The following is a 25,041-nucleotide window of genomic DNA, read 5'->3' on the forward strand; positions in this document are numbered from 1 at the left end:
ATGAAGTACAGAAAATCTCGTTTCTTGGGAAGTCGAGGCTGCAAGATTACTGTGATACAGAGAGTTCCTGGCTGTGAAGACATTAGCCTTACAAACCATTTCTCAATTTGCTTTTAATATAGATAAGTTAGTGCCACTTGAGTACAATTGCCCTGATGATTTTGCTCTTTATTCGTTAGGGTTTTAGGCTATAGTTCTCTTAAAGGAGTCATTAGAAATTTCATTAAAATTAAGTCGGTATTAAAATTCTTAGAGGGTTATGCGCATATGTCTTATGACCAAATGTTTAATCCTAAAAGAGTGTGTTAGAATAGAATGGTGGTTGAGGCCATAAACCCACATCACAGGGATTAATGGACTTCTGTCTATGCAGGAGGCGAGACCCTTTTCATTGGAATGGCACTTCTGGAGAATTACGCGGATCTGGATGTGGAAATCTGTGTCCAGGACACCTTGGCTCAGGCTCACACATGGACGGCTCAGGGCCTGCGGGTGGTGCTACCACCGCGGCTCCCCGGCCTCCACACGCTCTCGGTTTCCATCAATGGCATCAGCATCCACTCCAAAGGGTAAGGTGAATGCTTGCTATCAATTTTATGTTGTTTAATGGTCTGATAACTTAGTTGGGGAACTTTCTTTAGAGTTATGTCCTTCTGTTTTTTCTTTTGAAATGGAATAAAGCCACGAAAAGCATGATATTTGAACAGATCCTGGAAATCCTAGAGACTTCACTCATAAGATGGATATAGAGGAGATTTTTGGCTCATTAGTTGGCAAAAGAGGGTCTTTCTGGAGTTTGGTTGGGATCAGGGTGTGGTAGGCATGGGTAATCTGTACTGTAGATCTTGTTGGATTGTGTCTTGGGCTTTGAATATGTGGTTTACAGAGATTACACAAACCCTCATTTTCCTCTTTGTCCTAAGGCCGCTTTGCCTGGTGTTTCTCTAGACATTTTCTTTACCAATTCGAGAAAGTAGGCAAACTGTATGGGACTGATGTCCTCACATTTTACTGGCCCAGAAAAATGCCCCATACAACATCTTTCCCGTATCATTTTCCTTTTTCTTCTTTTTAAGGCAGTATGTCAACAAGCATTCTCATCACTGCTCCATTTCTCTCTTTTCTCCCTGAAATACAAAGATCTCTTCATTCTTTTTCTTTCTTTCTCTGTCTAGTTTTCAGTTATGTCCTAACGATGTCCACGTGTTTTGCAGGGTTGATCTCCACATCTGGTACATTACAGAAGTTTTCAGCATTGAGCCTTGCTGTGGTTCCCTTCTGGGTGAGTGGTTTTACATTTCTAGTATCCTTTATCTGGTGAGTCTACTCATTGAACAGAGTTCCTTTCAGGATTAATTGGCTGGTGAGGGACAGAAAAAGGAGGAAGAAGAGATTTATTTAGGCTCCTTGAACCAATTGTTGTTCGTAAAGGTGTGAAAACTTGGTGATGCCTCAGCCCAGTGAACTCAGGAAATTAAAGGACTCTTATGCACTTGAAATGCACATGGATTTTTATTAATAGAAAGGCTGAACATCTAATGAGCCGCACTTTTGAGGCCCTATTAGGAAAATAAAGGAAGAACTTCCTGTATTAGCTTTTAGACACTGCATGTACAAAGAGAAGAAATGAACTTTTGTTATCTTTACTTTTCCCTGGGGATGCACGTGAAGGAACACAAGTAGAAAGACAAATACACTGTGGGAGACATAAAAAGAAGAAGCAAGAGCAGTCACTCAAATTATTCATTTTCAGAAAAACACGTCAGCTGAGTATCAGCATATAAACAATGGTTTTGAATGTGCAAAGTAGTACATTACCTTTTTGAGTATAGGAAAATCTTTATTAAATCCTGTTGACTATACCATAGATTTGTATACAGTATTGGTTATGTTGCTTCAAACTGTATCCTAAACATGGGATTTGATCTTTGATCATCTCTCAACTAGAGAATAAGACAATGTCCATTAATATGACAATAGCTTCATCCTCGTGGTTTAGTAGCTTTTGATGCCTCACATATACAGTATTGAAAATATCTGAATGTATGATGCTCTATATAGAATGCATACACTATTTAGGGTAATATAGAAGATAAATAGAAGAACTAGATGAAATTGTTTCTTTAGCATGCCAGTTGAATACATACAGAATTGTGTATGAATACTGTTCTTAATAATCTATAGACTGGATTACAGGAAGGCTAAAGCATTTGATTTTTTGCTAGCATGTAAGCTGATTGTAGTGGTGGCTTCTAGGTTATACAAAGAACCTTGAAAAGTTTGTCTTAGATGTTTTCCTGGTACAACACTTTATTTTATTTGATGAATTTTGGTGCATCAGACTTCTGTCTACATGACCACAAGGTTAGCATTAGTGGGGGTGGAATGAAGTCACAGATTTCAGGGACCTCATTTTCTACTTAATTGTGTCACAGCTTCACAGGTGCTGTGAGTTCCTAACAACAGATTTTAACTTTTGCTTCCCATATTTATGCTTTAGGTGGGACCATCCTCAATATCTCCGGAGTAGGCTTCAGCAGAGATCCCGCTTTGGTTTGGGTACTCGTGGGAAATCAATCCTGTGACATTGTGGACTCAACAGAGACAAGCATCTGTTGTGAGACTCCATCGGCCCCTCTTTTGTCCAGTGCAGACTCTCTTCCTGTTTCCGTGGAGGTCTGGACTGGCAACGTGTCTTTCATCCATGGACCTGCACCGAGCTTAGTGGGGAAGGGCTTTACTTTCATGTATGAATCAGCAACAACCCCAGTAGTTACTGCCATGTGGGAAGAGATCACTAACAGTAGTCTGAAGTTTTATCTGGAAGGAAATCATCTCTCCAACTCAGTCATCCTTCTGGGGAACCTGAAATGTGACCTAGAGACACAGTATTTTGGTGGCAATGTGAGTCTATCTGGGTGTGCCTTTCCTTTTCACAGTCTGGAGGCAGGCGTCTATCCTATCCAAGTACGTCACAAGGACATGGGGTTTGCTAATATGTCGGTAGTGTCCCAGCACTTTGCAGTGATGCCTTGGATAAGCACTACCATCCCAATGCACAGTTTGGCATGTGGTGGGACAGTATTCACCATAATGGGGACGCCCTTCAAATCTAGAAAGAGGTCTATTCAGGTTGACATTCTAGGTCCTTTTACTCATGTGATACTGAGTTTGAGAGATGACACACTTGTCTGCCAAGTTGATCTGGTAGGTGACCACTTGACTGGAGCTTTCTTTACTTTTAACATCACAGTACTGGTCAAAGAAGTAGACAGCAAATGTCAGGAGAACTGCACTGTCTTCATGCAGGAAGAGACAAGTCCTGTCATGGACATCCTGGCTGCAGACATCAATGGGTCCCTGATCACCATTCTAATGATGGATCAGAAGCTGGGCAGCACTGCTGATGAGCCGATAGAGTTTATGGATAACCAGCTTCCTTGTGACCTGACTTCCTTCAATGCAAGCCATGTGACGTGTCATATTAATGGCTTGACACCAGGACTCCACTACCTGGCAGTTGTTCATATAAGTAATGGGTGTGTTTTGGGGGGTAATGTTTCCAAGTACTTCTCCATCATACCTCAAGTGTTTCATTATTACCCTAAGAATTTCAGCATACATGGTGGGAGCCTCTTGGCTATAGAGGGCACAGCCCTGAGAGGGCAGAACACCACCTCAGTCTATGTGGGCCAGCAGGCCTGTCTGATTGTACACATCAGTTCTGAGCTCATCCAGTGCATCGCTCCTGCAGGAAATGGCTCTGTTGCTCTGGAAATAGAGGTGGATGGAATTTTGTATCACATAGGAGTCATTGATTATAGTGATGCCTTCACCCCAGAATTGATCTCCGTTTCTCAGATTGATGACATCTTAACCTTTGCAGTGGCCCAGATCTCAGAAGCTGTGAATATGGATATTTTTATTGGGATGTCCCCCTGTGTGGGTGTCTCTGGTAACAGCACGGTTGTCCAGTGCATGGTTCCTTTGCTCCCTGCTGGGCAATACCATGTCCGAGGATATGACCATTCCAGAGGGTGGGCCTCATCTGCTCTTGTGTTCACAGTGAGAGCTGCTGTTATTGCAGTGACTGAGAATTTTGGTAAGTCAAATAAAGGAGACAGAGCACTTTATGTAAGTGGACTAATACCTACTCTCACTTCTAGGAGATTGAAAATTCAGCATCATTCCATATGACAGGAAGAACCTGTTAACCCCAGTTTCTTCCTGAAGCGTGTCTTTGTGACACTTCAGTTATTAGCTTTTTTTTAATCAAGAAAATTGAGCACATTCTCTAAGTATTTGATTGTATTTTAGTTTAATACATTATCCATCTTTAATTTGTATTTTAAATTATTTTGTAAGGGATGATAATTTGATCACTTAAGTACATAAATATTTTACCTATTTTTAGATTTATATATCAATTTGTATTATTTAAAACTTATGGTTAATTATTTTGTAATATTTAACAGATGATTTCATATTGTACCAATAATGATCTAATGGTATAATACTACTGTACTGGTTGAACTTTTTGATACGTAGAAATTTGCCTGGCATTTTCTTCCAAAGATGGTTTTGGTTTCTTTCCATTTAAAGCCTTACTGTACTCCAAATAGCTCAGGTTTAACTGAATTAGACAGCGTGAAGGAAATTATTGCAGTAGACTTTTAGACTGGTGAGATATTTACCAGACCATTTCTTAGAACACATTAGCCTCAGATGGGTGGACTGAAAGGGAGATTAAGATTGGCTAATCCTCAGCTTCCTTGTTTGGTAAAGCAGTTTGGGCTGCATACTTAGTAAATTTCTCTTTATACTCCTTAAGACTGTATGACCTTTGGGATGAAAGATCACCATGAATTGCACTCTAAGTAGAAAACATTATTCTGGAGTTTATTAGGCAGCTTTGTAAGCATCTCTGCCCCTTCATGAGGTGAAAACAGTAGAGAATGGAATTGTATCTCAGAGTGAACTAGAGGTATGGATTAGCTTTATTCATATAAATATGCCCAAAATATGTAGTTAGCACAGCAATATTAATAATGACAAAAGAGACGAAATATGGGAAGTCTCAATCAGTACAAAAACTATTGAAAATAGGTTGTGATATAATCACGTTATGAGATTCTAGTTGTCAAAGTGAGCTGGATATGTATAGGTTTGGCAAGATATCTACGCTATTCTCTAAAGAATCAGTTTTCATAATAATATGTATGGGAGGATCCCTTTGTATCAAAAATATATATGCTTTGAAAATTCTGAAAGGAGTCATGAGAGACTTCATACTGGGGTACATTTGGGGAGTGCTGCAGGTAGTTGGGGGAGTTTGATTTACACTTTCAGTTTACGACCTTTTGTGTAAAAGTTATAATTTATCAATAATCATTATTTTCCTATGTGAAATAGTTACATTAAAAATAGAACCGTTAACCTCATAGGTTGTTGGATATGGTTGGTTCTGACTGCACCCTGGAGGCCAGAGCCTGGGTGGGGAGCAAACCGAGGCTATCAGGGAGGAGAAGCAGGATGTGGTTTCTGTGGGGCATATGAAGGAGACACAGCGAGAGAACAAAGGTTTGTGCTTTGACCTAAGAGGGATTTGCCTCTAAGATTGTGAGCTGTCATTCTGTCTTTAAAGGCTGTCTGGGAGGAAGCCTGGTACATGTGTTTGGAGCAGGGTTTTCTCCAGGAGCCATCTCAGCAGCCGTGTGCGGGGCTCCCTGCCACGTCTTGGCCAATGCCACAGTGTCTGCTTTCAGCTGCTTGGTTCGGCCCCTGGATGGTGAGTAAAAACGTCTCCCATTTATTTTTAAAGCATATAAATATATATTTGGATAATTCTTATTTTGTCTTTACTGTTGTGCTGACCATTAATTTCTCATTGTGTTCCTTGGAATAGAATTTCTCCATTCTTAATAAGAATTGGTAGGCTCTGGGACCATCTATTAAAATGATTCCTAATACCTTTTGTTATGGTTAGAGGTCAATGTTACATGAACACTGAAAAATTTATTACTTATGTTTTTTACTGCCATCATATGATATGGAACAGTATTTCTGATCTTGCAGTATTAGTTTCCATGATAGCTGTGGGCATCAGGGAGGAAACAAGCTCTTAGTCTTGTTCTGGTGATGAAGCTGTGGAAGACATCTGTTTTCTGGAGGTAGCGATAGGAAGGTGGAAACTATCAGTCTAGGCATCTTGAATTTTTATAAGCAAGAGAGCTAAGGTGCCATGAGAAAAATAGTATGGTATTGGCAGAAGAAAAACAGCACCAAATAACTTCCCCCAAACAAAACAAAAACAAAACAAAACAAAAGGAACAGAATAGAACAAAAACAACAAAAAGCCCAGATCTAAGGATCAATGGATCAGAATAGAAGATTCTGCAACAATTCCAGACACACTCAGCCATCAAAGCTACCCAACACCTTCACTGGAAGAAAGATAGCTTCTTCAAAGAATGATGCCAGAAAAAATGGCTTCCTACATGCCAAAGATTAAATGTAGAATTATATGTCTTACCATGCACTAAACTAAAATTAAGATGCATCAGAGATCTAAATATTAGCCTTCTGGGAGATAAAATAGGTAAAAGTCTTGAAAACCTACATGTAAGCAAAGTCTTTATGAACAAAACCCTGATCACACAGAAAATACTACAAAGAACAACTTGGATCTCATCATATTAAAAAGCTTTTGCACAACAAACGATAACTCACAGGATAGGAAAGTTTTTTAGTAGCCATTCTTCAGATGAAGGACTATTATGTAGTATATATAAACAACTCAAAAAAATAAGACCCCTCCAAATTTAAATACCCAATCCAAAAATGGATGTGTGAAGTGATAGACATTTTACAAATGAACAAGTTCCAACAGGCAATAAATGTATTAAAAAATTTCCAGCATTACAGGTCATCCATGAAATACAAATTAAAACAACCCTAAGATTCCATTTCATTCCAGAAAGAATGGCTACCATCAGGAAATCAGCCAAGTTCTCAAGAGATGGTGGGGAAAAAAATAACAGTTCTGCACCATGGCTGGAAATCAGTATTTATTCCTCATAAGACTGAAACTAGAAGTTCCATTTGACCCAGCTATTCCCCTTCTTGTCATCTTCCCGAAAGAGCCAAAAGCATGGTATTACAGTGAAGTATGCATAGTCATGTTTATAGCAGCAAAATTTATAATAACTAAATCCTGAAAACAACCCAGATGCACATCTACAGATGGATCAATATAGAAAATGCATTTTTATACAATGGAGTATTACTGTGCTATAAAGAAGGATAAACTTGAGACATTTTTAGGTGACTGGGAAGCACCTTGAGCCCATACTTTCAAGTGAAATAAATGGGACACGCATGTTTAAATATTATATTGTTTTTCTTGTGTGGGAAAATGAAATCACAAATAAGGATCCAAATGGATGATAGATACTGGAAATAGAAAAAATGTTTAAATGGGATGGGAATGAGGGAGGAGGGAGGAGGGAGGAAGAAGGGGAGGAAGGGAAAAAGAAAAAGTGAACAGAAAGAAAAATGGAAACAAAACTTTTGTAAATAAGGGAGGGAAGAAAGATTGAAGGGACGGGAGAAGAATGGTGAAAAAAAGAAGGGTCAAGTTGTATTATATACAAATTCCCTACAATGAATGTGATCATTATGTATATCAAAAGTATAACAATAAAATTAAGTAAAAGTAAAATCTTCACATAAAAACATAATGATAGTGCAATACTTTAAAATGCACAGCCATCACAAAAATTGTGGCATGGAAAGCTTTGCCTTCATGGGTGGAATGTCTACAGAGGAAGGTCCCCAGCTTTGGGGTTCATGGCACATGGTAATTATCCATTTGAGCTTTAGGGGGAAAATGACCTTTATTACTACAGGACCTTGTACTTGGCATATCTCAGAGGTATACAGGTTATTATCTTGTTTGCATTATTCTCCATTTCTTATCTTTTGCTCTTAAAACCATTGAGACATATGCTTTCAGAGTTACATTCCTAATTCTTGGTCTGGAGTTGAATTTACTTAAGGCATTTGCAAACTGATGAAAAATGATTTCATGTGAACTTGGGAAAATTCTGTATTAGCTGACAGTATTGTGATGGCAATTTACTCTGTGTTGTCTTAGATAAGAAGGGGAAAGTGGGGAGAAGCTATTGTACTAGAACTACAATAGAAAAATCAATGAGATTTCAAGACCAGAAAGATTGTGATATATTGGAAGTATTTAACTCCCAGGAAAAATAACGAAATTGTTCTATTTAAAAAGATTTGCATTCTAGAGAAAAGAACTCAAAATTCCTTGGTTTTTCAGTTGGAAGTGTAACTCTTAGGATTACCACTAGGTGTCACTAACCACCCATCAATCGTGAAAAATCACATTTTGGGAAATGGATCTTTCAACCCTGTATTTTCCCTTTTCATAAAGGAGTCTGCAAAAGACTTTTAATCGTTTTGTCTAGAGGTGGAGAGGAACTTGTGTGATCTAGCTCAAATGTTCCTTGCTGAGGATCCAGAGGAGAGTGGGAGATTGTTTCGCCTCTGAAACTGGATAAAATATTTTGAGTACATGATTAGTTGTTTCCTCTTTTCTTTTTTCTCTCTTTTGAGTTAGGCCTGTAGTTTTGTGGATGTTGAATAGTCACAGGGACTTTGTCTCATGCATCACTAAAGATGACTAATAATTCTCTTTTTCAGATAGGATTGCATATTATCCACCTCACTGAGATTCTGTTCCAAAGCTTGTGGCCTCTGAACCCAGTCCGTGGGGCAGACCGTGCTCCCCAGTGCATCCGCTGTAGCACTGTTAGAAATGTAGATTCTTGGGACTCACAGAATCCGAAACTTTCCAAATAAACATTTTTGCATTTCTTTTCTGCTCCCTCTCTGAAATTCTACATTCTTGCCTTGTTTGAAGCCCCAAAGCAGGTAGTTAGTTCTGAGTAGTCAGCTGCTAGCCGCATCGTAACACGTGGGTGTATATCCTGGTCCCAAATTTGTTTTAAAAATTACACGGTTGTCCTGCTAGTTTATAATCTTTCTTTGCCAATGCTAATTCCAATCTCTCTGTATATTTCTAACATGGCTGTGCACAGCGAGACTGTTCCCATATTTATAGGATCTATTTGTTTTTCTTCTGTGGTTTATTGTCTTGCTCTTTTCCTTTGGTGTTCTGTTTATTTCTGTTAACTTCTTTAATTTACCAAGGTCACTTTGAATTCTGACCCTTGCTTTGAATTTTATTCTTCAGTTTGATTTTGCACGATAGAGTGATATTTCACATTCCAGGTCAGAGGTGGTGTTTTTGAACCCAAACTTTCCCAGTTTAGCCCTAACGTGTTTCTTTTTCATGAGTGGGGCAGGAGGCGTTAACCATAGACGGAGCTCAAAAAAGTTCCTTTGCTACTTTTGCTAGTCTTTACTTTCCCCCCAAATTATACTTCTAACCAAAGAAGAATTTTATTTTTTTATATAATGAGTTGCTAAAACACCCTGTTAGATGAAACTAATACTTTGCACTTGTTTAAAATGAGCAAGATCTTTGATCTTTGGGTGTCTTGCATTTATACCTTGAATTATACCAAATGACTTTTTCATGGAAACTTTAACTTTTCCACGAGGCATGAAAAGCTAAAGCGATTAAGGTCACAGAGCTATTTAGTGGCAGAACTTTGAATAAAACCCATGGATTTTGATCCTCAGCCCTGGGTGCTTTTCATAATCCACCTTGTCAATTTGCATCCACTTAATCACCTATAATGAATTCATTATTTTATAGGTGTTGAGCCTGTTTTTATTTGCCTTGGGGCTGACTAACCGGCAAGTTCTCAGGTTTGTCTATCCACAGGGGAATCCTACTGCCAGTCATTTCTCTTGTTATCGTTCATTCAAAATGCAGTCACAGAGATCTTCCTGGGTGTCAGGTGCTTTGGAAGGAGCAGGGACGGTGAAGAGATTAGAGTGTGGCTGCAGACTGAAGCCTCTTTGCCTTACGCTCACCTCCTGTGGCCTCGGCTGCCAGCACAGGGATGAGGTGGGCAAGTCTGAGTTCAAGGCCGCAGGCTATGACGTTTGTTGCCTACCTGTGTGAACCTGCTAGCTGCAGAGGTAGCAGGATGAAGCGATTTTTATTTTTTAGATATTTTTCAGACACAATTGCTTGCAAAACATCTCATGCAGAAATTTTTTCAACTTCTTGTTAAAGACTATCATCACTTTGCCTTATTGATGCTTTTGACTTGCATCCTATAACTCAGAGTAAAATGGTTTGAGGTCTAAAAACTTTTGAGCACTTGCCTTTCCTGTCTATATTCACAGTCATAATTATACGGCAATTTAAGAATTTCTCTGAATCAAGATGTCCCATGAACAATGAAAAGTCTAGTCACAAAGATAATAGTAGCCAGTCAGATGGTGGTGCACACTTGTAACACCAGCACAGGGGCTGGGGATTTAGCACAGTGGTGTAAGCGCCTGCCTTGTAAGCAGGCAGTCGTGAGTTCGATCCCCGGTACCGGTAAAAATGAAAAAGACAAAAAACAAAACAAAACAAAAAACAAAACAGGAGAAATACCAGCACGTAGGAGGGTGAGGTGGGAAGGCTGCCAGGGGAGGGGGTCAGTCTGGAATAGGTAGTGAGTTTAAGGCCAGTGTACACTGCACAAGGAGATCGCGTCTAAAAGGACAGGGAGGGAGAGAGGGATGAAGGAGGAAGGGAGGGGATGTATATAGATAGAGAGAGGGAGAGGAAGAAGAAGGAGAAAAAGGAGGAGGAGAAGAAGGAGTGGAAAAGAAAAAAGAAAAGCTAACGATGGTTATAACTTAAAGGGAATTCATGCCCACAATATATGAACCAATAAGAAAAGGTAATTGGTCAGATGACAGAATGGGGATTTTGAAGGAAGATGATATGAATTGCTACTACATGAGAATATTTTTCAACATAAAAATTAACAGTGAAAATGGAGATTAAGGCCCCGTTGAGATATTATTTTATGTACTTTTGAATCGGTGAAAGTAGTCAGTAATTCCCAGCGCCGACGGTTGTGCGGGACGAAGGCAGCGGTGCACACGGGACGCAGGATGGGGCACCTGCTTTGGGACACAGCGCGGCGCTGTCTCCTAACGCTGAATTTGTCCGCACCATTTGAAAACCAGCTCTTTTCTTATTAGTACATGTGTGCAGTAGAGAATGATTATGTTCCTCATGTGGAATTGGTACACGTGCATGGCATAAATTGATTCTCCTTTCATCTCTTTCCTCTGGCCTCTCCTCTCCCTCCATTAAATCTCATTTGTTGATTCTTGCTATTATTTCTTGTGCAATTGGGGTTCTGATCAGGGAGTTCCTGCCTATACTTATGTGTTCAAGAGATGAAAACAAGGCATTTCTTTTATATCTTAACTCTAGAGAAAAATTTGTATGTTTTTATAGTAGCAAATATTTGATCGAAATTCTGTTGGTAAAAGCATGTACACACTGTGATACTCTCAGGCCGAGTCCGTACTGAACAGCAGTGAGAATGCGTCCACCCTAGTCACAAGCGGCAGTGGGGGTCAATCTTAGAAACCTGACATTGAACAAGAAAAGCAGGTTCATGAGTTTATTGTCATGAATTATATTTTAGAAAAGTCAGAAACAAAACTCATTATCTCCTGTTTAGTAATACAAACCTGCTGGATGAAGCTGTTTGTAAAATGCCAAATAATTATTTCTGAAGAGGAAGAAGAGAATGAACCTGGGCCAGAGCAAGTAGATTTAAAAGTGTAATAAAGAGTAAGTTTGAGTCTTTTGTAGGAAAAATGTTTGCACCTGGAGACCATAATTTTAAGTGAAATAAAAAGACACACAAGCTTAAGTATTGTTTGGTTTCCCTTCTATGGAAGATCCAAACTATAAATAAAAAGCAAGATAAAAGATAGATAATAGGAAAGAATGAGATAGATCTTTCACAAATAGGGGATACAGAGATGGAGGAGGAGGGAAAGAGAGAAGGACAGGGGATGCAAAAGAATTGAGATGTGATGTACGTACTAACTCCAACGAGGACTCCAATCGTTAGGTACGACAACAATACATTAATGGAAAATGAAAATTGAACAAGTGTATTATAACAGTTTTAAATTTTGTGTTGTCTGGCATATTCACACCAGTGCTTTTCATGACCATGATTTAATGTTATTTATATTTTTTTCTGTTGTTATACACACACACACACACACACACACACACACACACACAAACACTACCTTTTCAAAAAGTAAACTGATAACTTTATTTCCCTCTTGGCTAAGGAAGGGCAACATGGACCTCATTCATGAAACAGCAGGGGGCCTTCAGTGCCTTCTTGGGTTCACCGAAGCTAATGGTGACTGTTTTCCAGTGTCCTTGGCTTTCCTTTGCGGTCTGAAGAAAGAAGAGGACGGTTGTGAAGCTCCCGTCCACACCTACGTGCGGTGTGACTTGACTGTCACTGTGGGAACACAGACACTGGCTGGGTCCTGGCATTACCTCTACACTTGTGAAGAGGGTTCCCAGTGTGTCCCTGTGCCAGACTGGTGGACAGAGCCGGGATTTCCATCCTTTTCAGGCCTCTTCATCAGGTAACTCTGTCTTGGTCATCGTCCCTGACCTTCCCTCCAAGCCCACAGCCAGTGGCCGGCAGAGCACAGGCTGGGTGGACGGGGCCGGGGAAGTGGGGGCTGCCCCTGTGTTGGGGGGGGCCTTCAGTCATGGATTCCAGTCAGCCCGCATATCAAAGCATCTCCTGTCTTTTTCAAGTGTTCAAGAGAACATCTGAAAAATCTGCCCAGTAAACAGCTCACTTTGTTCTTGCTTAGATTTTAATATTTATCTTCTGATCCAAGGCAACATCTGGTGAATGCCAATGGGGAAAAAGATTAGACATTATGAAAAACAGAAGGCTTTTTTCCTTTTCTTTCCAAACAGATTCACAAATATGAAAAAAAGTCATAGAGAAATCCAGCAGATTGCACAATGTTTATTCAAAGGAGGGGGCATTGCACAGCTGAATTACTGTAATCTAGGATTTAGAAGCCATAAGCTCACAAGGATTTTTTGAAGTTTAAAAAAAAAATCTAAGAAATAAATACCACAACTTTCCAAACTAAACCGCTTCTCCAAACGAAATTTTAAGAAGTGTGATTGTGTTGTTGGCTTTGGATGGCCTTAATTTCATCCAGCAGTTCTTTTCCGGTGCAGGTGGTATTGCAAGGCTGAAAATTGCCCTTTATTTCTTATCTAGATAGAGTGATTATTTAATGAAGGCTTAGTTTTCTTTTAAAACATAAAAACATAGGGCCAATTCCAATGGGAGAGAAACAACCAGTTCTTTCTATGGAGGTACGATTATTTGGCGTCCTGAGACACTTTGCTGTAAAAGGAACTTGACATTGGAATTTGGTGTTTAGACAGAGGAAAAGACAAACCTTCTTGGCAAGTTGCTGTCTACAACATCTTCAAGAACTTTGCTTGGTTGGTGTAGGAAATGGGCCGCTAGGTTGTACTCGGGTGAGATCGAATCTCAGAACTCACTAATGCTGGACATTGAGAAGGTGTCAGCAATTCCTGCTCCACTGAATCCAGAGACTTCGCCTGAACTATTGCCTCGGATTCTCCCACGCCCTTCTGCATTGCTCTAGGAAGTGGCTGAGGCAACCGAACCTCAGACCCACTAAGATTTGCACCCTTATCTGTCAGTGTCATTTTAAAAGGCTCACTCCGTTCTGGCTATTGCAACAGGCAAAAGTGGGTGTGTTTACCTGAGTACAAGTGAAGTGTCCTATGATTTGAACAAAGTCTATGCTTAGTGTTGATGAGGGTGGGGAAAACCCACACTGTGCTTTGTGGTTGAGGGGAAGGCAAGTTAGCATGGACTTTAAAGCATGATATGGGAAAATATTAGAAAAACCCTTAGAACTTTCCATATTCTGTAACTCAGAAATTTCTCTCCTGTGATTTTAATAAGGCAGATAGGAGTGTACAGTATTTACAGACTACCAAGTTCTTTGAAGTTTTAGATACACAAAATATTTAAAATAAGTTTAAATATAAAAGAATGCATCCAAATGATATAACACTAAGAAATCTTTAAAAATTATATTTAACCAAATAGGAAACAAGATTTAAGTTCACAGAATAATATGTTATCTTGATCCCATTGTTATATTTAGTATATGCATTTATGCACCCAGAGATGATTCCGGAAAAGACTGGAAGGGTACACTCTATGAGGCTGAGAGTGCCTATCTCCAAGTCACTGAAGTACTGATCATATTTTCTTCACTGATTTTTTTTATGTATTTCTCTAGTAAATATGTGTTGATTTAGCAACTAGAAAACACAGTCTGTATCCTACATGGATCATGTACCAGGTAGCTTGCTCGGTTTTCCTATGATTATGCTGGTGGACCCAGAGGATTAAGATCTTTTCATGGAATCTACTTCCTCTAAATGCTTTATCATTCTGCCAGCACTAGCACAATGGCTTTGTGTCGTTTGCCAGAAGTAAACATGATCTGGGTGTAAGTGTGTCCAGGCCATCACCTATCTGTCCTGCCATCATCCACCCATCTTTTGAAAGGTACTCAGTGTGCTGTAGGTGTTGTGCCGGGTGCTGGTAACTCAATAATGGTAAGACAGGAAACTCCCTGCCCCCAGGAGTAGAGGAGAAAGGCTATAAACCAGATGATATATCATTTTAAGCACTCTAAAATAGTAGAAAATGGGGCTACTTTGGGTGGCAGGCTCAGAGTAACATCTCTGAAAGAACCTCTTGGAAGAATTCAAATTCTCTTAAAATTTGGGCATATGTCTGTGTATGTGTATACATATGCATGTGTGTAGACCTCACCTAGATTATGCATACGTATCTATTTTTACTTAAATATGTTCAACTATATTTCTTAATCTATAAAATTACTGGGGCATTAAAGATAGAACAGTAGCTAATTATTGATAACTTTGAAATTCTGTAAATGTTAGTCACTTTTTGATATCCTGATGTCTCAGCTAATTTTGATTATGGGTTTTTAAAGAAAAGAATCTCTAGTAAATTAATCAGAGATGAGTTTAAAAAAAGTCTTGGCTAACAGAAAGGGGTCTAACTTTGACCGGAGTGAGATGAACATGGCTGGGGTGGACAGTGTGTTCCCGCCAGGCACACACATGGCGGGCAGAGTGGTCACCCGCTTCACTCTCACATGTGTCAGTGGAGCCCAGAGACAGAGAAAGTGATGGGAATCATTGTGAACCAACTGAAAAGGGAAAAAGGGAGAATTTTGAAAATGCAGGCTGTTAAGTCTGATATTATCCCTGGCAAAATCCTAGGAAGAGTTTTTAACCAGGTGATTTGTGAGCATAGCAGTGTTGGGAACCAAATCACAGCCATGATGATGATATGATAAACTAACTTCGCTTTTTGTTTTTGGATAGGTTTGTAAATGATTTATGATGTCAATATTAAACGAGATTTCCTCCAATTATTCTAAGAACCTCTCTACCCGCAGTAGCAACAAAATGTTCTAGGTGCAAAGCCCAAAATGGCCTAAAACAAACCTCACATTACTTTGGAGTCAGATGTTTTAAAAGTCTATTTTGACTTTCATATTATTCCACCATATTGTCATATTTGCATTTTAATTTAGAAGCTATATTACTTGTTTTTCTTTTCTGAGTTTGTATGACTGACATTGCAGGAGTGAGTGTGGTGCTTACCTGGAGGTTTGGTCAGCAGCAGGGAGCACAGCTCAGATACCCGGGGGCATAGCTGTGAAGTTAACAGCAGTGAATGTTAATCTGCATATGTACATTTCCACAACAGTGTCAACACCACACTCATCCCTGAAGACTGTAACAAAAGGTTCCTTTATTAGATGTTTATTATGTACCAGGTTCTATGCTAATCTACTAATCCTTTTTTTCTCCCTGTATTGAGGACTGAGCCCAGAGCCCTCATGCTTAGCTAGATTCTCAGCCTTTTTAAATTTTGAGACAGGGCCTCACTGAGTCACTAATTTGTTTAAGCTGGGCTCTAACTTTTTGTCCTCCAGCTTCAACCTCACAAAGTGTTTGCCGTATGGTGTGTGCCACCATACCCAGCTGCTAGTACTTATTTTTGATACCCAGGATCGAACTCGTGACCTTGTGCTTGACAGGCAAGCGCTTACACCACTGAGCTAAATTCTGGTCCCCTGCTAGTATTTTTTATTTCTTCATTTTCCTTTGCTCAATACCTCTACAAAATAAGTACTCAATTATTGGTAACTCGAGTTTACAAACATGGAAACCAAAGAGTAATATTTTCAGTGTCATATGGATGGTAGGGACCAGTGTTAGGATTCAAATAAAACGGATCTGCTTCCAAACCTAGCCTTCCCATGCTAGTGCTTCTCACAAAATCGTCCGAACAGATACAGCATGATGAAATCTTCAGGCACTTGCAACTCTGAGACTTTTATCACTGCTAGCCTCAAATAAGGATGAGGGATACAAAACAGTCATAATATTAGGTGCCATCTGTTGGAGGGTTCACACAAGGAGACACCAGAGTCCCCAGTAGTCACCCTGAATTTTGCTCTTTTGGGCTCCATGAGGATAAAATTCCAGCACGCCTCATAAGTTTGGAGGACAGTAGGTATGGAAGTCGTGCCTTAGGAGGACACAGAGCTGAGAATATTTTAACACGAAGAGAGGATTAAGTGGGGAGATGTGGTGCTCATTATTTCTAGCATGTGGTGGGAGAAACCATTCAACTTTGATTTGAAAAAAAGCTACAGTTCCACATGATTCAAAGTTTCTCAACTGATGACCTTTCTTTTTTTTAACCTTTTCTTCTGTCTTTCCTGGTCTACCTGTGGATTTACCATCTCCATCCCTGACAGTCAGTTAGGAACCAGTATTTGAAAATTAGAGAGTTCTGCTCTGGGAAGGAGATCTGGCTTCTGGTCTTGGTGCTGCATAATTTTGTATTTGACTATATACAAATTTTTTGTTCTCTTTGGGTATATATTTTATAGCTCTACCTAATTTACATGTTGAAATGAGATTATCTATATGAAACTGATGCAAAGTATAAAATATCAAGCATTATTATTGCTAATAATATTTTAGTTAGTTGCAACACTGCCTAAAGCCAGGATTATTCTTGAATAAATATCACACCTGTTGGGGATGATTCTCTTCAATGTCTCTCATCTCCTCTAGGATCTAGACTTTCTGTGATGGTACATTGATGTTTTTCATTTTAAATCCAGTCTAGTTTCTCCCCTTAAAGCAAAAGGACTTTTAAAGTGAGTGGCAGGTACTATAACTGGCACATATATCGAATCTCCTTAGTCTGGGCTGTTACGTAAGTTTAATTAATTTACTAAGTTAATGTTCCACTGCTAGCAACAGAGCCTCATTGCCATCAGCTGGGGAGAGGGAATTGAAAGCCTAAATGAGCTCATTTTTTCACAGTTGGAATTAGAGACCAGTTAGCCAGTTGTGTGGGTTTTCCAATTTCTCCATCTGCCCTGGGGGGATTGAGGCAATTCACTCCCCCAACACTAAGTGTGAGTAAAATCAGGAAGACTAAGGGGGAAAAGAAAAAGATCAAAATAAAAACTCTGCCCAGCATCAGCTTCCATACTGAAAGTATTGTCTGTTTCTTGCTTGTTGAGTTGGGTTCGTGGAACCTTTTGCTAATGTTCCTAATACATCTGGAAAATAAGAGAGGCCTCAGTGAAAGATATTTACTATGTGCATTTTCATTGCAGGGTGAACAGATAAAGGAAAAACAAATAAACAATAAAAGAATGGAAACAAAATTACAGAAATTTGCAAAATTTGACAAATGGTGGTCTGTAGTTGCCACAAGCTAATGGCTTGCAATGATTAATAAGAGTAAAAATAATTGCATTTCATTAAGATTGATGACACCCCATTTAACCTCCCCTCTCGTTTCAGCCCTAAAGTGGAAAGAGATGAAGTTCTCATCTATAATAGCTCCTGTACCATTACCATGGAAACTGAGGCAGAGATGGAGTGTGAGACGCCTAATCAGCCAATTACCACCAAGATTACTGAGATACGGAAAAGCTGGGGCCAGAACACTCAGGTATAATCAAATCTTTTTTACAGACTGATTCAAACAGCTCAAATTAAATTTGTAATATTGTGTACATTAAAAAAACAATTTAGTCCAAATGGCAGCGATATATAATATTAAATGCTCTCAAACTTTGAGGAGCTGGCCTAATGCACAACATCTGAATTCGTAGTTAACTATGGTTAATCATATACTTTCTCAAAAATAAATGAGTGCTGCCTGGGCTCTTTTAAAGCAAATTCTGGACAGATAATGTTCTCGGCATTTTGTTCTGTTTTCTGGATGTGCGTTGGGAAGGGGCTCTCTCTGTGTTTTTTTTTTTTTTTCCCCTTCATAAAATAAATGGCCCACAATTTAACCAGGCCTTTCTGGAAGACTTCCAAGTCACTGAGCCACCCTCTGCATGCAGGGCAGCACTGTCACTGGTCTGTCTGGTTCTTTTCTCCCATAGGGGAGCGTTGTGCAAACCTTAGAAATGACATCAGGGAAGGACAGCCCAGCAGCTGAACTTCAGTTCCTCTGTCTGGAACCATCACACCACTCCCTGTGGGTGTCTTTTCTAAGACTGTGTCCTCAAGAGCCACATTGGAGGCTCCATAGCCTCCCCAGTGAGTTTGTGAAGACTGAAATCAGACGCTAAGAGCACTATGTATCAGATAATCTTTTACAATTCCCCAGGCTTCTCACGGTACACAGACAATAATGTTTATTGAGCATCTACTCCCCTAGGTGCCTTTCTCTTTATGAAAGCAATTCTTAGATTTTGCCCTTTTTGTCTCTTTTATTTGGAACGAACGTTTATTAAGTGCCTATTATGTGCCATACACTAGTCCAGATTCTCTCAGAAGTGTTACGTCAGTCGTGCCATCCTAATTCAAAACCGTGTATTTCCTGGGTTTGTCATCTGTTATTTGATTTGGTTGTTTTTTGGCATAACTTGCACTGGTGCTATAAATGTATGTAACTACAGAAAAATATTTTCCCCTTGTCCTTTCTAGACCTGTTTCTGCCCATCACCTGGCCCCTCGGGTTTCTGTTCTTTCTGTCACCTCTCAGTCTTACCCTCCTCTTTACGTTCCTTGTAGGTAGTCGTCCTGGGCTGTTCCTTCCTGTTTAGGATGCTCCATGCCAAGGCTGTTTCCTTGCTATTAGCTGCTGTAGTTAATTCCTCATTTCTGGAACCATCATCCCTAATCTTAGATCCACTTGACTCCGGGCTTCTTTCTCAGCAGCCAGCTCTCAGAGATGTTTTGTAAGTTCTTTGTAGTGAGGCAGGACTGCTGTAGGGCACAGAGTAGTTGTTAAGCCTCTCTGGGCCTCAGTTGGTGTCTGGCGGATAATAGCGCAGTGCTGTTGGGATGCTCATGTGAGTAAATGCTGGTGAAATCCTAGGACAGGCAGGTCGGCAAAGCGGTGACCTGTGTGAGCTTTGGAGATTACTCAGGTCACTGGCTACCTGAAAGGAGTTCATGCAAATTATTTAAAACTTCTGTGCCTCTGTTTTCTTTTCTACTTTCTTTCTTCTTTTTCTTTTCTTTTTTCTTTTCTTTCTTTTTTTTTTTTTTTTTTTGACATGATCTCACCATGTAGTGCTGTCTGGCCTTAAACTCACATAGCCCAGGATGGCCTTAAATTCCTGGTAATCTTCCTGTCTCAGCCTCCCAAGAGCTAGGATTAAAGGTATGCATCACTATGCCCCCCTTCAGTTTTCTAATCTATAACATGAGGATAATTTTAGTCACCACCTGATACAGTTGTGAGGCTTGTAACATACAAACCACTGACACTGATCTTACTCATAGTGAATGTCCAGTGTTGGCATTATTAGCAATGCTAGTTTACTAGCAGTCATTAACAAGTGATGTAGAATTATTTCTGTGTAATGCTTATTGTTTTAATGAGATTATTTCACTTCTTAGATTTCATTTGATTTTTCATCATCCTTAAACTGAGTTTTTGCAGGTTAAATGCCTCACTCATTTATAAATATAGAAAACATGATTATTTAGTTCTAAAGAAAATAATATGGAAAAGGGGTTCTATCGTTAAGTGAGGTCATATCCAGAATAGAGAAGCTCAAAATAGTATACACCCAAAGTCAGTTCATCACAGTTACAGGAAGTATTGAATACTATCTTGACCAACTATCTAGTTTCAGAGATAAATTAGCTAAGATTCTTCCAGAAAGTGGTGACGTGTTGGTCACATAGCTTGTTATTTGATAACATAAGCCAAGCAACCTTAAATCATTGTGGGGGAAGTAAGCCATTTAATCTTCAGAAAGCAGGTAGCATCTCTGTCAAAACACACTATTCCAGTACCAGGGTGTGGGAAACTCCAGTCCTGGGGAGGGAGAAGCAGAGTAGTTGTGGTTTCTAGATACGATGAGGTTGTACTCGAGTGTGCCAAGGCCACAGTTTAAAGCAGGCTATTGGGAGTGGAGAGTTCATCAAGTGAGCCAGGAGGACACAGGGAACTGTATCAGATTTGCAGCAAACCATTAGCATTTAAGACCTGTATTAATCCTGTTAGGGCCCTAAAGAGTAAAACGAGGGTCTTGGGCACAATTCCTACCACACTGACCAGATCTGTATGGTGGGAGTCAGGGAAAACTGCAGCTAAATACACCCCAAAGTGGGAAATTGTTGGTTCTAGAATCCATGCTCAGGTGGGGTGGCTTGGTCTGCTCCAGGAATTGTGTATAATGAAGTCTATTAGTACAGGGTTCATAACCAAATTACCATATAATTGATCAATTGCCCAGTCCAGGATGCTTCTGAAAGTGTAAGATCTACAGTTAATAATTAAATTTGGTTAAGTCACTCTTGCTGGGATGTGTATATACACTATTTGGGCTTGTGAACAATTTGTCAACCATACGTGATACATGGTAATATTTGCTTATGTTTGGATGTTTAATTTTACTTCTTGGCCTGGGAATAACATGCCACCTTGGTTAGAATGAATGGTTTCCTTATTTGGGTCTAGGTCTGGGGAAGATTTTTACTGAGTGGTGCTTAATCAGTTATGGAACCCAGGACTAGGACCTTCTTCCAAGTTCAAGAACTTCCCATGTGAGAACCTTAGTACACTGATTCCCCAGAATAGATTTAACAATGAAAGTTTTCCAAAGGCAAATAATTCATAAAAGCTGGGTTTAAAAAGTTACAGACACACACATGCATGCATGTACTCATTGTGTTTATCTATATACCTTGGGAACACCATGAGAGACTTGGAGAAGAAGAGAAGTAGAAGGGATACAGAATTGTTTTTCCTACCAGAGGATATTTGAAAGCATTTAATACATAAATGCATAATGTGAATTTCTATGGAGAGCTGTGGTATGGAATATTACTCGAATTTACTCACCTGTGGAACTAATTAATCACAGAATTTCTCATGGGTCTGGAGGCTATTCTGTTGCCCTCACTTGGGAAGCGTTGCCTTAATCATGCCTTTTCCCCTATCACAGAGTGCAGGCTCTGCCCTGTCATTTTCAAATGGGTCCATCAATTGAACTCTATTGAAGTAATGGCACTTGTAATTGTGCTATGAAGACCAGATAAGGTTAAGATATCTAGGGGATCAGAGCAAAGATATTTCTGCTATAGAAACCAATATGTACACAACACTGAGACAAAATTTCCCAGGAATAGTGCAAGGAGCATGGTGCATGTGCAGGATGCCTATGAGCTGCAGGTGGGCTAGGATCAGATTATGATTGAAGGTTAAATGTTTGGTCCCTCAGTTCAGCAGGTGACAAATAATCCTGAAGAAGCCACTGCATGATCAGAGGGGTGCCTTCATCACAATAATCTGGTAGCTGGCTATGGGATGATTTGATTGGTAAATCCACAGGAAGCTGAAGATTCCTATCCAGGTGAGACGTAATTGAAATAGACAAACAGCAGAGGGATTGGAGAGTGGGGACACTTTTGATAGTCAAGGCTTGATAACTGAAATAAACACATATGGATATAACTATACAAATACACATTTGTACATAAAGCTGTTTTTGTGGGATTTGTATTATTTTTCTAACTTGCATTTAAAACATGTGTACAGATAGTCCTCTTTTAACAACCTTCCTGTTAATGATTGTTCAGACTAATGACTGAGGGGTGCTAGTCAGGCTCACACTCCACTGGTTGGTCTTAGGATCTGCATTCAGACTTAGGACACAGGAATGTGAGCGGCAGTACAGCCTTATGGTAGCTTCCACAGTACAGTACTGTAAGTTTTGCTGAGTGTACTGTGCAGTAATTGTTATAGTTTTATGTTATGCTGCACATAGCACTATAAGAGTTATGCAAATAAAAGCAAAGTCATCAAATTGGAATTTCCTTTATTTCTTTGTTCTGAGTACTGTAATGTATATACTATGTACAATTTCTCCTGTAAGGACCAATGCACTGAACAACCTAGTCACAAGAACATTACTTGATCATTAAATGACCAATGTCTGTATAGCATTCTATAATGTTGGCTACATGAGAAGAGGGCCTTTGTTTTTCACTGGTATTTCCCCAAAGCTTAGAATTATACCTGCTCTAACAACAGGGTTCAGTTAAACTTATTGAATGAGTGATTAAATGAATAAGTATGATCTAAGAAGAATAAAACAAAGACAATTTGCATCACAGAAACCTAGAAATGCTTTGAGTTTAGAGAAAATTAGACACCAGAATTGGACATGAGGCAGGGCACTAGGATGAGGGGCTTGCTTAATGTCTGTAGAACATGGGAAAGCTACATTCCAGGAGACTCTTCCCAGATACCTAAGTCAGACACCTATTTCTATTTCACCCTCTAGGAAGCAAGTACAAAATTTGGAGATAAAATAAACTAGTGAGACAGTAGTTAGGTTCTTGATATCAAGCAAAGGAGAGATTGGGAATAGGGAATATAACGGATATGTACAAGATACACAGATCATGTGATTCCTCCTGAAAAAGAAGTCAACCTATCCATCCTACATCAAATTTTTGTCATTCACCCAACTTCAGGATCCAGACAAACAAATTTCTACCTCTCCTAGGAAGAATATTGGAAGATATTTCTTGGGAGAGATTTGAGTGAAGACTTGCAAGTACTAGCATTCAGATGCCTCATGAAGTTCTGATTATTTTGATTGCTTACTTTAAATGTGAATAGACAAAATTTTGGTTTTTGCCATGAGATAGTAATGAATTTCAGGCTTACTGTCCTGCCATACATGGCTATGAAACTGGTTGAAGTATTTTTGTGTATTGGTCAGCAGTGGTGCCCATGATCTGTGGGATAAGGGAGACACATAGGAGGTTGAGTTTCTATTTGAGAGCTTGGCACAGGGAAATCGAACCCAGCCAGACAATGGCAATATCACTCAGTGGAGAATAAGAGGTAGAGACCAGGGCTACTGATATTGGGTGATTTGCAGAGCAGGGTACCAGATATGAGGGTACTTTGCAGAGCAGAGAGAGTCCCAGAAATCTACAAAGGTGTCTCTTGTGGGAGGCCTCTGTATCTTTGGCCAAATAGTTAATCAATCATGTAGTGAGTGTATTTCTGTGAGGTCTGACACAGAGATGTTTGGAACAAGATGCTTGAAATCAACATACACTGCATTAGTCAGGGGTTGTGAGGAGAACAATTAGAATCAGGACACATAGTGTGTAATATTATTTTTGATGGTCACCCAGAGTTAAACACAAGAAAGTACAGGAAATCTGTCTAGAACACTAAAGATGCAGAATATTTAGTCAAAGCCCTGGATCCCATAGCAGTGCCCTGCATGAGTCCAGATGAAGACCTAGAGCCCATGACAATGCCTCCCACAAGTCTAACTGGAGGTCTAGAGCCCACAAGAAAGACTCACACTAGTCTGTTTTATGGATCTGCACTGGGAAGGCCCAAAAGCCACCAGTGGAAGCTAGAAAATCTATGCCAGCAGGGTGAAGGAGCTGTGTTGGTAGGTTGAGGGTTCTACACTGGAGCCGAGAAGTCACACTCAAGACAAGGATCAGGGCTGTCCTGAAAAGCACATCCTCAGCAACATGCAGGACCTGAGCTCCTCTGACAATAACAGTGAAGTACATGCCAGGAAGCCAGCGTGATGTGTTTGTCCTAGAGATTAAACAGTACACATCTTCCCCTCCGGAACCAGGAAGCAATGCTCGATATAAGGACCAGAGCTCCCCTAAAGTGAACCACAGCCACTCTCACCAACAAGGTACCAAGCTCCTCTGATGACAATGGTGGAACTCACACTGGGGGAGCCAGTCATGATGAGCTCCTCCAGGAGAATCAACAGCTCAAACAGCAACAAATAGGAGAACCCACAATGCCTAACTTGTCTTCTCCATGTCTCTGTTTAAGCTGTCAACTTTCCTCAAGCAGACTATCTAATGCTCAGCACCATGCCAATCTAATTCAGCTGGTGTTAAGTTGACCACCAGTTTAGTCCATAACATACATGCTAAATCAATTGAACAGCACAGTAGAGGAGAATTTTAGACAGATGATCAATTAGAGTGAAGTGACTTCACCCTATGTCAGAGCACTGATTTGAAAAAGACTATACTTTAAGAATAGGCATATTTCATTATTTATTTTTTATTTTATTGTTACAGCTTTGTAGTTGTGCGGTTTTATGATCATTTTGGGGAGTGGTTAGCTGCATATACCACAGTTTGTTTCTCTTTTTGTAATCCCCTTCCCATTCTCTCCCTCCCTCAATTGCCTATCTGTTTTTTATTCTTGTTATTATTAATTTTAGCTCATGCTAGGAAATATAATATTCACATTATGTGAGGTTGTTAGGTTCCCACACATGGCATAACTTTACTTATTGCCCCTTCCCCTCCTCACCCCTCACACTTTTTCTCTTGGACCACTTCCCTATTGCAAGATCCATCTCCTT

General features: G+C 39.8%; 1 protein-coding gene across 3 annotated transcripts in view; it reads left to right on the plus strand.

Moving 5' to 3' along the window:
• Window positions 1-25,041, plus strand: part of Pkhd1 (PKHD1 ciliary IPT domain containing fibrocystin/polyductin) — a 472,244-nt gene that overhangs the window by 68,905 nt on the left and 378,298 nt on the right. For all 3 annotated transcript variants that reach the window (XM_063233114.1, XM_063233116.1, XM_063233115.1), the window contains exons 30-35: window positions 374-569; window positions 1,215-1,282; window positions 2,501-4,102; window positions 5,645-5,788; window positions 12,411-12,630; window positions 17,996-18,146. In XM_063233114.1, coding sequence (XP_063089184.1) covers window positions 374-569; window positions 1,215-1,282; window positions 2,501-4,102; window positions 5,645-5,788; window positions 12,411-12,630; window positions 17,996-18,146 — 2,381 coding nt within the window. The remainder of the gene's footprint in view (window positions 1-373; window positions 570-1,214; window positions 1,283-2,500; window positions 4,103-5,644; window positions 5,789-12,410; window positions 12,631-17,995; window positions 18,147-25,041) is intronic.

This window comes from Cavia porcellus, unplaced genomic scaffold (assembly GCF_034190915.1).
Source record: "Cavia porcellus strain 051 isolate PalLab524CR breed Dunkin Hartley unplaced genomic scaffold, mCavPor4.1 scaffold_22, whole genome shotgun sequence".
Classification (NCBI taxonomy): domain Eukaryota; kingdom Metazoa; phylum Chordata; class Mammalia; order Rodentia; family Caviidae; genus Cavia; species Cavia porcellus.